Consider the following 14,034-nt stretch of genomic DNA (forward strand, 5'->3'; position numbering starts at 1 on the left):
CTCCATTCATTTTCAGCGGCAGCGGAAAATCCCAGTCACAAACCAGGACCAAATATTTCGGCCCACGTTTAAAATCCTGAAAAAGGTCAGACTGAAAAGCCAACGGCTCGTCTTTGATGTCAGGGACAAACAAGAGGCGCTCCACTGTTCACCACTTCACACACGCAATTATACGGATGTCAGCGAGTCCAAACAATTTAAAATAATTATCAAGCCTCCAGACCAATAATCGCACACTCCTCATAATTTCCACTTTATTAATCCCTTAAGCCGACTTGCATCCCGGCACACTCTGTAAAGATATGTTAGCCTTCACTGACTGTACGAGATAGTCTGCTCAAACTGAATGCATGTTCTGGTTGGTTAGCAACGGGCAACTTGGTATATTTAAACACTTTCTGACACACCATCTGCACCAGTCAAGCACCATAATCCCAAAATGATTTATTGCAATATGCTCCGTTAACACACTACATATGTGTGTGAATTATGAAAGCAAAAAAAAAAGAGCTGGAGTAAATATTTCAATGTTGAACTGGCTATTCAAAAAGCGTTTAGAGAAATATTCTCCTTCCGACTCGTTGGCATACTAAGATCCTTAACTGAGCTTTTCCTTTCTGATGTCAGTCAACTCACTTCCGACATTTTCAGTTTTCCATTTCTTGATCCCGTTTGGTACGAGGAGTAGGGTATTCCACTTCCATTCTCCCTAGACTGCGATTTGCCACCGATTAATTTAACAGGTGAAAATAAATCATGGACTGTCGAGGGCAAATATGAAAATTCTCGTCCAAATCCGTTGAAAGACGCCGGACGGGATCCAGCGGCTGTTCACGCTGGCCAGATCTTCCGATCCCGCTGACCGTGCAATCCCCTCTGTGGGATTCCCAGCAGTGCGGGGTGGGTTCATTGACAGCGGCAGGACCAGGAGATCCCACCGCCGGCCAAAAGAGGGCCACCTCACGCTGCCGAGAAAAAAGGCCACGGGGAGGCCAGGGAATCACACCCCTATAAAACAGATTCTGGGGAGTAGGTCAGCAGTATTAAATGAGCACGGTATCTTTTTTTTTTAAAAAAAAACAGCATTTGAGAAAGGTACAGTCAATTACTGTGAAGCACAAGAGCTGCCGTTATGTGGACACCACATAACTAGCTTCCATTGGTGGACATGCTGTAGAAGCTTTTCCTCGTGCGCGCATCAGGACAGATGAAAGAACACCAAATTTCGAAGGGAGCAACAATTTGCACTGCATGAGAAAAAGGTGCTGATTGGTTGGCAAGTTGACTCTGATTGGTCGAGGCATTGCAATGGGGAATGCACCAGGAAACTATTGTCGCCCACATTTTTGTTCAATACGGAAAAGCAGAACAATACAAATATGAGGAAATCCAAATGAAATGAAATGAAATGAAAATCGCTTATTGTCACAAGTAGGCTTCAAATGAAGTTACTGTGAAAAGCCCCTAGTCGCCACATTCGGGCGCCTGTTTGGGGAGGCTGTTATGGGAATCAAACCATGCTGCTAGCCTGCCTTGGTCTGCTTTCAAAGCCAGCGATTTAGCCCTGTGCTAAACAGCCCCCAGTATAAGTTAAGCCCTTCAGTCTTATCTTCTTAAAAGGTTCTTATGGACACTACAGGGGATTTCCACAGCAACTCCATTGCAGTGTAAATGTAAGCCTACTTGTGACAATAAAGATTATTATTATTATTACATTTTTGACAACAGATTAAATTGAGAAAAATATCTGACCCATTGTTCTCTACACCCCAGAAGGACGAGAGATTATGGCATAGATAAACATCAACCACCCAGAAACTTGAAATGGAATTCAATTGTTTGGTCAATGTAACTATATTTTGTGAGGTACAATACAAAGGAGAGCAAATGTCTTGACTTGATCAATGTGTTTCAAGAGACGCCAAAGAACCAGCAGTGATTGGAAACGAAAGGAAAAGAAAGAAAGGCTTGCATTCATATAGCACCTTTCACAACCGCCAGGCATCCCAAAATGTTTTACAGCCAGCGAAGAACTCTCAAAGTCTAGTCACTATGGAATGCCACTGCCAAATTGTGCACAGCAAGCTTCCAGAGACATCAGGGGCGAAAGTATCCGGTATCGGCGCGATGTTCGCCAACCGGCGCCAAAAACGGCGCAAATCAGTCCGGCATCACTCCGCCCCTTGACCGGCCGAGTCCTAACCTTGAGGGGCTAGGCCCACGCCGGACTGATTTCCGCCCCGCCAACCGGCAGAAGTGCCCCGCCAGCTGGCGCGGAAATGACATTGCCGGGCGGCACATGCGCGGGAGGGTTAGCAGCCGCTCACGGCATCCCCGCGCATGCGCTGTGGCGGGAGTCTCTTCCGCCTCCGCCATGGTGGAGACCGAGGCGAAGGCGGAAGGAAAAGAGTGCCCCCACGGCACAGGCCCGCCCACAGATCAGTGGGCCCTGATCGTGGGCCAGGCCACCATGGGGGCACCCCCCGGGGCCAGATCGCCTCGTGCCCCCCCAGGACCCCGGAGCCCACCCGCGCCACCTTGTCCCATCCGGTAATAGAGGCGGTTTAATCCACGCCGGCGGGACAGGCATTCTAGCAGCAGGATTTCGGCCCACGGCGATTCTCCGACCCAGCGGGGGGTCGGAGAATCTCGCCCCAGATAACCTTTTTTGTGAAACTGATTGAGGAATAAATGTTGGCCAGGGCACCAGGAACACTTCCCTTCCTCGTCTTCAGAACAGTACCAAGGGATCTTCAATCTCTCTGTAAAAACAATAATCTCTCCCTCAACTACAGCAAAACTAAGGAGCTAGTCATCGACTTCAGGAAGCCGAGTATCGTACACACCCCTGCCTGCACCAATGGTGCCGAGGTGGAGATGGTTGATAGCTTCAAATTTCTCAGTGTGCACCTCACTAACAATCTGCCCTGGTCCACCACGTCGACGCTACCACCAAGAAAGCACAACAGTGCCTATACTTCCTAAGGAAACTAAGGAAATTAAGCATGTCCACATTAACTTTTACTAATCTTTACAGATGCACCACAGAAAGCATCCTATCTGGCTGCATCATCGCCTGATATGGCAACTGCTCGGCCCAAGACCGTAAGAAAGTACAGAGAGTTGTGAAGACAGCCCAGTCAATCGTGCAAACCCGCCTCCCATCCATTGACTCTGTCTACACCTCCTGCTGCCTTGGGAAAGTGGGCAGCATAATCAAAGGCCCCTCCTACCCGGCTTATTCACTCCTCCAACTTCTTTCATCAGGCAGGAGATACAAAAGTCCGAGAACATGCACTACAGATTCAAAAACAGCTTCTTCCCTACTGTTACCAGACTCCTGAATGGCCCTCTTATGGACCGATCTCATCTCTTCACACATCTTCTCTACTGAGTAGTATGAATAATAATAATCTTTATTGTCACAAGTAGGCTTACATTAACGCTGCAATGAAGTTACTGTGAAAAGCCCCTAGTCGCCACATTCCGGCGCCTGTTCGGGTACACTGAGGTGGAATTCAGAATGTCCAAATTACCTCACAGCACATCTTTCAGGACTTTTGGGAGGAAACCAGAGCACCCGGAGGAAACCCACGCAGACACAGGGAGAACGTGCAGACTCCACACAGACAGTGACCCAAGCCGGGAATCGAACCCGGGACGCTGGAGCTGTGAAGCAACAATGCTAACCACTGTGCTACCGTGCTGCCCACTGCTACTGTGCCACCCACTACACTCCCTGTGCTCACCCGATGCCTGTGCCTATGTATTTACATTGTGTACTTATGCATGCCCTATGTTTTTTTCATGTATGGAATGATCTGTCTGGTCTGTACACAGAAGAATACTTTTCACTACTTTGTGGTACATGTGACAATAAATCTAATTCAATTCAATTCAATTCAATCTTCTCTGAGAAGGGGGGGCTCAGTTTAGCATTCCATCCAAATGACAGCACAGTACTCATACAGTACTGCACTGGAGAATCAGTCTAGATTTTTGCATGCAAGTCTTGGCGTGAGACTTGAACCCACATCTTGTGGCACTGCCCAAGTGTGTTGCTGGCCGAACTATGGCTGACGAGGCTAGGAAAAGGCATGTCGATGAAATGGAAGTGAACAAGGGGTTGCTCACAATGGAAAAGGTGGCAGTAAGGATAACATGAAGGAACTCGGGATGAACTTCCTCCTTTGTACTCGTTAAGCATTGTTGGATATTACGGGCACAGAATTACTGCTATGTGTTGCCTACACAATAGTCACTGCTCTTCAAAGAAGAATCCTTTGAATCCAGCTCTTTGAGGTGGTTCAGTACAAGAGATAATAAAGGCATATATCACCTTTTCAATCTTCCTCTTCGATCTGGTGTTTGATGGACACATTTCTGACATGATCGACTGAATAGAAGGACACTTAGAGCTACTCCCGAATCTTCCCTTTTCAACATCAAACAGTGACAACACCTCAATACTGCATCATTGGCTGCAAACCATTCTTGCAGCTGCCCAAGGTGGTGCATAAATGCAGCATTTCTGTTTTTAGAATTAGTTGAGCGGAATAGTTTTTCATTTTGTAATAGGTCAAAATGTCATACAGTCCCGGTAGCCTATATAGAACCTACGGTTGAGGGACAAAGCCACAGCAATTGTGAGTCAAGGATGGCAAATCCGTGTGAAATTGTGGGGACTCGGGCTTGGCCTATTAGTGTGAGCTTGTGGACTGGGAGAGTGGTTGGTAAATCAATTTGATTGTTCTTCGGAGGTTTGGTGGCTCGTTAGCACGGCATTAATCAATCTGAAAAATGGTCTTCATTTTCTCACTTCAGTGGTTTTAAAACAAATCGGCCACCACCGCCATTAAAATGGGTGTCACGGTAGCACTGTTGCTTCACAGCCCCGGGGTCCCAGGTTCAATCCTGGCCTTGGGTGACTGCCTGTGTGGAGTCTGTACGTTCTCCCTGTGTCTGCGTGGGTTTCCTTCGGGTGCTCCGGTTTCTTCCCACAGTCCAAAGATGTGCAGGTGAGGTGGATTGGCCATGCTAAATTGCCCTTAGTGTCCAAAAAGGTTAGGTGGGGTTACTGGATTATGGGAATAGGGTGGAGCTGTGGGCTTGAGTAGGTGCTCTTTCCAAGGGAACGGAGCAGACTCGATGGGCCGAATGGCCTCCTTCTGCACTGTAAATTCTAAATTCTCTGCCAAATAACACTGCGGTGGAATTCTGGGCATACAGGAAGGCAGGGGAGGGGTGTTGTTTGTAAACGGCTATGAGATTATGGGCTGTGAGGGTAATGCAAAATGACTAAGGATTCGACCAAAAGGTGACACCTTTTCCTGAAGTACAAAGAGGAGCTGGAGGAAGATTGCATTCTCAATAACTCAGGAGGTGCCGTCGCAAGGCCCTTGGGTTAAGGACGGGTAAATTGTGGGATGATGTCCCTTTTCCTGATGTTGCATGCACATGTGCAAGTTGGTTCATGGAGCTCTGGCCCTACATTGTCCTCTGAGGTGAATGACAAAGCCAGTCAGTTGTATCAAAGCACACAACCGAGATTTGAAAAGGCTCACCTCCATCTTCTCTCAAAAATGAGTGAGGGGCAAAGCTGGTATTCTTGCCAGGGGCACTTACTTTCTGAGGACAGATTTTTAAGTTTTGGCACGGAGGTGAAATAATAGAAGGCAACCGGACAGTATGGAACCATCATGGCTTCAAGCAAGATCGAGAGACTTACTTTATATTTTAAAAATAAGCATTGTTCATCAAGGGGAAATTGGTCTGTAGAACATTGCTATGTGAATCAACAGAGGAGGTGAAAAAGAGTGGAAGAGGGAGCATGTGGGAGAACAAGAGGGACAGAGATTGAGAACAAGAGAAAGAAAGAGATGGAGAGAAGAGAGAGATAGAGAGAGGATGAGGGAAAGAGAGTAAGAAAGAGTGAAAACCAGAGAAAGAACCATAGGACCCCTACAGTGCAGAAGGATGCCATTTGTCCCATCAAGTCTGCACCGAGCATCTGAAAGAGCACCCTATCCAGGCTCACTTCCCCACACTATCCCCATAACCCCACCTAACCTGCAAATCCCTGGACATTAAGGGGCATTTTAGCATGGCCAATCCACCTAACCTGCACAGCTTTGGACTGTGGGAGGAAACCGGAGCACCCGGAGGAAACCCACGCAGACACGGGGAGAAAGTGCAAACCACACACAGTCACCAAGGCAGGAATTGAATCCGGGTCCCTAGCGCTGTGAGGCAGCAGTGCTAACCACTGTGCCAGCCTGAGAATGAGAGGGAGAACAAGAAAGAACATAAAGGACAGAGAATGAGAAACAGAAAGGCAATAGAGGCCGAGAGAGGGATGCCGAGGGACAAGAGAGAAAGAGGGGGGAAATATATACAGAAAGGCAGAGACAGAGCGAGAGAGAGACTGAAACACCGAGACAGAGATAAATTATTTCCTTTCAAATCAGTCTGTGGAAATGACAGTTTTCAGTTGGCAAGTTATGTTGTATGGATGTGCCTAATACATTTTCCAGTGATAATATTATACTCAATTATAGCAGCTGACGCTCATTATTATTACAATACGAAGCCTGGCATTGCATGGTTAACCACAAGGGTTTCTTAACAGATGGTCTGCAGCTGGAACAAGGCCATTAACTAGTAGTCTAATGATTAAGAAACTGCAGTAATAATAAGAAAAATTATATTTTTGCAATAATTGGGAACAGAAGTTTAATATATTTCCTCAGTGGTCTACTGTTAGTGAAACGGTCTTCTGTCAGAGAGTGGAGACGGGAATGTCACACTAACCGGGGGAAAATCAGTACAAGCTAATCCTTTAAAACGGCAATATGAATGTTCTGGATAGAAGAGTAGAAGAGATGTACAATAGGGCAGCACGGCAGCACAGTGGCTAGCACAGTTGCTTCACAGCTCCTGGGTCCCAGGTTCGATTCCTGGCTTGGGTCACTGTCTGTGCTGAATCTGCACGTTCTCCCCGTGTCTGCGTGGGTTTCCTCCCGGTGCTCTGGTTTCCTCACAGTCCAAAGATATGCAGGTTAGGTGGATTAGCCATGATAAATTGCCCTTCGTGTCCAAACAAACTAATGTGTGGGGTTACTGGGTTATGGGTACAGGGTGGATGTGTGGGCTTAGCTCGGGTGCTCTTTCCAAGGGCCGCTGCGGACTTCATGGGCCGAATGGTCCCCTTCTGCACTGTAAATTATATATGAATGAACAGAAAGCTCCAGCAAACATTTAACTATCACATGTACTAGCCTAATTCACACCCTTCCTTATAACACACTAACTTTGTATGCAAAGGTTTTGGGTTCAAGCCCCACTTGAGCATTTAACCACTTGGCTGTCACACACTGTGCAAAACTGAAGGAATGCTGTACTATTGAAGATGCTGCCTTTAATTTTTAAGGAAGAAGTCTTACAACACCAGGTTAAAGTCCAACAGGTTTGTTTCGATATCACTAGCTTTCGGAGCGCTGCTCCTTCCTCAGGTGAATGAAGAGGTATGTTCCAGAAACATATATTAAAATAGACACCAAATTGGAGGCCCTCTCATGAGGACCTGAAAGATGGCTTAACCTTACTTTGAAGAACTGCAAAGGAGAGCTTTCCCTAATTATCCCTCAGCCCATATCACATAACAGCAGGCAATCTGTCAATTATTGCTGATTGTGTGAAGTTGCAGTGTGCAAATCGGTTGCAATGTTTCCGACATCAGCGAGACACTGTATTTAATTGTTCATAAAAGAACGTTGGGCTGTCTGGAGGTCATGAAAAATGCTGCATAAAATGCGAATCCTTTTACTGCTTTGATGTGCTTCAAAAATTCACCGAGGAAAAAAATATTTTTAAAGAAATGATTAGATAATAGAGGCGCCAACTATTTCAGTAATGAAAGCTCTAAGCTAATATAAATGGAGAGCAGTATATTCTGCGTTTTCATAACTAAATGCATTCATACAAGTACGCATCATTTTGCTTTGTAGTGAAGCTAATTTGACCTGAAAGCTGTACTCTTCTACAAGATAATGCACTTTGGCCTGTTTGCAACATCCTTAAAAGCAACTTTGAGGGGGAAAAAAAAAACACAAAAATTAAGTTTTCTGCATATCTTTTTTCAACAATCCCAAACCCATAGTGCTCACCACGTGCTCGGCATCAGCGATTAAACCGTTTTATTCAAAGAATGTCAACTTCTCAAAGTTTTCCATTTGAGGAGTGTGGTTTTGAAAGTAGATTTAAATTACGTTTGTTTTTACATTTGCTGTCCCTTCAAATAGATAGATGTCCCTTAAAAAAAAAGGCACTTTAGTTCTGTTGCAATTGGGAGTTTTACTGAGCCACTTTCTCCCAGGGTTCACTCTTTCACCAGATTTCGCATTAATTGTCGACCAGTAAGATAAAAGGGCTGTGAACTTTCCGTCCCTGTAATACATAACACAGATTTCCGCCCTGAGCAAGATGTGGCAGGGGGAGGGAGGCGAGAGAGAAGGAACAGAAGGGGACCATGGAGAGGAGTCACCAAGAAGGGAAGAGGGAGGCAGGGGTGGAGAGGAGGCAGGATGAGCACGGGTACAGACAGTAATTAGGTTCTAATAAAGAAATAACTTACATCCATGGTACTCCTGTCTTATCCGCCCTCACCCCCAAAAATACAAAAGTATTCAACTTGAATTTAGAAAGCACACTTGATGTTGTAAAAAATGTGCGAAGGCATTTCACAGGAATTCATCGATCAAGATTCCAGGATGGGGCGGCGTATTGGCACAGTGGTTAGCACAGCTGCCTAACAGCGCCAGTGACCCGGGTTCAATTCCAGCCTCGGGTGACTGTCCGTGTGGAGTTCGCACTTTCTCCCCGTGTCTGCGTGGGTTTCCTCCAGGTGATCCGGTTTCTTCCAACAGTCCAATGAAGTGTAGGTTCCGTGGAGTTATGGGGTTACGGGGATAGTGTGGGTGAGTGGGCCTCGGTCGGGTGCTATTCCACAGTGTCGGGGCAGACCCGATGGACCGAATGCCCACCTTCTGCACTGTAGGGATTCTAAGATGTGACACAGGTAACAAGACATTAGGCAAACTCTGGCCAAGGAAGTAGTTTCCAAAGAAGGAGATTGAAGTTCAGAGGTTTAAGGACTGGGAAGGCAGTGCTTCGGACCCAAGCAGCTGGTTGCCAATAGGAAACAATGAAAATCGGAGAAGATCAAGAGGTTATAATTAGAGGATTGTAGAGTGGGAGGGGATTACAGAAACGGGCAGGGGTGGGGCGGGAGTTTGCTTGTGGATAAGGCCATCGAGGGATTTTTGAAAACAAGGATGAGAATTTTAAATTCAAGTTAGATCGATTCTGCTCAAGTCAAATGAGACAACTATATAATTCCACAGTGAGCCTTGCTTGCCAAGAATCTGTACTGGGCGTTCAGTCATACAAATAAATTCTGGCTAGAAATCGATGTGTAAGGCCTGTCCAAGATTCTCCCACCTGCTTATTGAGATAGGCCTCTCAGAAGCCTTCATTCAGTGCCGTTAATTTGCACCTGTTATGCTCACCCATGTCAAGCCCTTTTAACCTGTGATCAAAAGATGTGACTTACTGGCGATGGTGTTGGGTTTTGGTGGCATGGTGAACTCGTAGAAGGTTGGCTCGGAGTGGCCTAACTTGTTAACAGCTGTGATCTGCACTTCATACCGCATGTTCCATTGGAGTTCATCCATGGTGATGGAGTCCTTGCTGCCCTGTGCTATCTTCTGCATCCATTCCTCTTCCTTGTCTTTCTGTGGATAGGTAAGAAATATTTGTCAGGATTATAGTCAAAGAGCCAACCCCATTTGCCTTCAGCCAAGCTATTTCTGTTAGAGCAATGCCTATTGACACATCCACTGCACAGCATTGAACAGCTCAGAAACAGGCCCTTTGGCCCAACTGTTCTTTTCTGTTTCTTTATACTCCATACTCTTCTCCCACCTGCCATCATCTAACTCTATCAGTAGATCTATCTATTCCTTTTTCCTGCCAGTGTTTAGGTAGCTTCACCTTAAATCCATTAATGCTATTTGACACAAGCATTCATTGTAATCGCAAGATCCATGTTCCCAACAGGAAGTTTGTTCTGAATCCCCTGTCGAATTTATCACTGACTGTATTATAGTTGGGTCCTTTAAATTTGGGCTCCTCCACACGTGGATAGATTTTCTCCATGCCTACCTCATCATGCACCTTCACGATTTTACAGACTGCTATCAGGTCACTACTCAGCCTTCTCCTTACCAATGTAAATAGCCTCATCTTGGTCAACCTTCCCTGAAAGTTCTAAGCTCACTTTTCTCTATTCAAGTGCATAAATATTTTTTTGGCACTTTCTCCAGTGTTAAACCAAGACCCCGACTGTCAATTCAGAGAAAATGTACCGGAGCATTATTTGAATAGGGCTTTATCCAGATCACCTGACTGGTATTCATCCTTTAACCATTGACTTCATTTGCTTGCAGAAAATTATATCCATAAACTCACGACCATTACCATTTAGAAGGACAAAAGCAGCAGATACCTGGGAACACCACCACCTGCAAGTTCCCCTCCAATTCACTCACCACCCTGACTTGGAAACGTATTGGCGTTCCTTCACTGAAATTTCCTCCCTAACAGCACTGTAGGTATACCTACACCTCAGGGACTGCAGCGGTTCATAAAAGCAGCTCACCACCACCTTCTCAAGGGCAATTAGGGATGGGCAATAAATGCTGACCCAGCCATTTTTTAAAAATCCGTGCTTGCCATTATTTTAACTCTGTAACTGAATGGTCTATAATGTACTGGATGCACTACAATGGCTCAATGTGTCACCTTCACTAACACCTTCTTCCTTTGCAATTTTGAGAAAGGGCAGCACGGTAGCATAGTGGTTAGCACAGTTGCTTCACAGCTCCAGGGTCCCAGGTTCAATTCCCGGCTTGGGTCACTGTCTGTGTGGAGTCTGCACGTCCTCCCCGTGCCTGCGTGGGTTTCCTCCGGGTGCTTCGGTTTCCTCCCACCGTCCAAAGATGTGCGGCTTAGGTGGATTGGCCATACTAAATTATCCTTGGTGTCCAAAAAGGTTAAGTGGGGTTACTGGGTTGCGGGGATAGGGTGGAGGTGTGGTCTTGAGTGGGGTGCTCTTTCCAAGAGCTGGTGCAGACTCGATGGGCCGAATGGCCTCCTTCTGCACTGTAATTTCTACGATACTATAAAGAACAGACAGTCAAGTTGTGGGAATCTCACAAGATCAACATGTTCTACTCCAAGTCTCATGTAATCTTGACTGACACGTACAACACCATTCCCGAATCGTTATTTTGCCAATGTTCTGGCGTTTCTTGCTTGACAGGTTGAATTGAGGGGAGAATGGGGCTGTCGCAGTTAAGGCCCACCACCGCCTTCTCAAGGGCAACTTGGCATGGACAATAAATGTGGTTTTGCAAACGACACCACCACCTGAGATCAAATTAAAAAAGCAAACAAATCACAACCCCATTCTGAAACAAAAGGAACTGATGATGTAATTCTTGATGGTGCAGCTGGTGGATTATCTTAAGCAACAGAAACACAAGTGGACCAGAACTTTACACTTCCCCCTGACGGATTCTGAGGAGGGGGGTACTTAGATGTGATTCTCTCTGGCTTCCTGCCTCCATGAACACCAGAGGGATTTTACGCTGGGGTGTGTAAGTCCTTTGACAGGGAACATAGAAGCACATAAAATAAGAGCAGGAGGAGGCCATTCGGCCCTTCGAGCCTGCTCCGCCGTTCATTATGATCATGGCTGATCATCCAACTCAATACCCTCATCCTGCATATCCTTTTATCCCATTCATCCTAAGTGCTGTATCTAACTACTTCTTGATGTTTTGGCCTCAGCTACTTCCTGTGGTATTGAATTCCACAGGCCCACCACTCTCTGAGTGAAGAACTTTCTCCTAATCCCTGTCCTAAATGGTCTACCCCGTATCCTCAGACTGTAACCCCTGGTTCTGGACATACATACCATCTGGTACATCCTTCCTGCATCTACCCAGTCTAGCCCTGTTAGGAAGCCTGTGCTGGCCCCAACTAAGGTCACTTAAATACCATTTTCCTGCCCAACCTTAACTTTTAGGCTGGTGGACAGTTCAAAGAAATGTAGGTAAGGTGGAAAAAATGAAATGAAAAATGAAAATCGCTTATTGTCACAAGTAGGCTTCAAATGAAGTTACTGTGAAAAGCCCCTAGTCGCCACATTCCGGCGCCTGTTCAGGGAGGCTGGTACGGGAAGGTGGATTGGCCTTGCTAAATTGCCCCTTAGTGTCCAAAGGTTGGTGGGGTTATGGCGTTAAGGGGATGAGGCGGGTGAGTGGGCTTGGGTAGGGGCTCTTTCAGCGGGTCGATGGGCCGAGTGGCCTCTTTCTGCACTGTGGGGATTCTATGACAGATCGGTAGGAGAGGGAAGCAGAAATAATGAACGTCTGATCTTCGGCAGGCAAGTGGGGAATCTTGTTGGTGAACCTTGAGGATAATTAGTGACTAAACACACTATGAATTGAATCGGTGATCATTGTTTCTGTGTTCTACTCTCTCCTTCCCCTTCAAGGTTAGAAATAAGTGATAGCCTTTCTGATTTTACACACATGGGCTGGGATTCTCTGACCCCCATGCCGGGTCAGAGAATCGACGGGAGGACGCGAGAATCACGCCACCCCAACGCCGGCCCGCCGATTCTCGGGTGCCCACGGGATCGCCGCCGCGCCGGTCAGGGGCCGTTAAAAGCGGCCACCCCGGCAATTCTCCAGGCCTCGACGGGCCGAGTTCGGCCGAGTCCCGCCAGCGAGGGTTACGTATGGTCCCACCCGACGGGACCTCGGATTTCTGGCTGCGGGGGCCGTCTTGGTGGGGGGGGGGGGGGGGGGGATCCGACCCCGGGGGGGGGGCCCCTCCACGGTGGCCTGGCCCGCGATCGAGGCCTATCGCTCGGCGGGTGGGCTAGTTCTGTGGGGGGCCTATGTTCCTTCGCGCCGGACCCCTATAGGGCTCCGCCATATTTGCCGGGAACCCATGTGTATGCGCGGACGCACGCCGGCTGCGGCGCGCGGACACCAGTCCGGCGCCGTACTAGCCCCCTACCTGCCACTTGAAGCCCATTTACGCCGGAGTGGCTCGTGCCGCTTTTCCCGCCGGCGTCGGAACTTGACCGTGGGATTGGAGAATCCCAGCCATGATGCTTGAGGTATGGACGAAGCACCTTTATGAATGTACGTAGATTGTAATTGCCAGCAGCAAACGTGTAAACCAGCTTCAGAATTCACATTGGAAAGTTCCCAATGCATTATTCTGCTGGAGAACAGAAAAATTCTCCCCAACATCCCATCAAATAATTATTCCTCGACCAACACCACTGAACCAAATTATGGAGTCATTTACAGATTGTTGTTTTTGTAGCCTTGCTGTGTGAAAATTGGCTACCTGTTTCTAAATTGCAACCATGAGCACACTTCAAAAAACACTTCATCGGCCATGAATCGCTTTGCGGCATATCCTGGGGTCATAAAATGGTACGACAGAAATGCAAGTCCAGCTCTCTTTGCTTTTTCAAACATAGACCCAACCCACCGAAAGGTTCAATTTAATCACCACCACCACCAGCTTTTTCATTTTATTGATAAACAAAAATAAATTGAACATACGTAAGATATCTTTCACAAAAGCACCCTATCAGACTTGGCAGTAGAAATACTCGGCAAAATCAAATCAATCGGTGCAACACCCTTGACCTCAATTTTGTTTTGAATGAATAAGGATAAATAAATCACCCCTGTGCAAGTTCAGAACAATGCAACATCTCAGAGGCATTGCAAAGCAACCAGGCCCATAACACTCCACGAAGTGGGAACAAAAGGCTGTTGTACCTATTGCTGTTGTTCACATGTCACTGCCTGTTGAGAGGGCTTATAAAAGCAGGGACAACGCTGGTGGAGAGGGGCAGGGTAATTCACTAGCATGGACTCCATT

At 46.9% G+C, this 14,034-nt stretch overlaps 1 protein-coding gene across 4 annotated transcripts in view; it reads right to left on the reverse strand.

Annotated features, from left to right (window-relative positions):
- Nucleotides 1–14,034, reverse strand: part of LOC140427663 (neural cell adhesion molecule 2-like) — an 896,208-nt gene that overhangs the window by 138,735 nt on the left and 743,439 nt on the right. For all 4 annotated transcript variants that reach the window (XM_072513136.1, XM_072513135.1, XM_072513137.1 and 1 more), the window contains exon 15: nucleotides 9,611–9,791. In XM_072513136.1, coding sequence (XP_072369237.1) covers nucleotides 9,611–9,791 — 181 coding nt within the window. The remainder of the gene's footprint in view (nucleotides 1–9,610; nucleotides 9,792–14,034) is intronic.

Source organism: Scyliorhinus torazame, chromosome 8, assembly GCF_047496885.1.
Source record: "Scyliorhinus torazame isolate Kashiwa2021f chromosome 8, sScyTor2.1, whole genome shotgun sequence".
NCBI classification, from domain to species: Eukaryota; Metazoa; Chordata; class Chondrichthyes; order Carcharhiniformes; family Scyliorhinidae; genus Scyliorhinus; species Scyliorhinus torazame.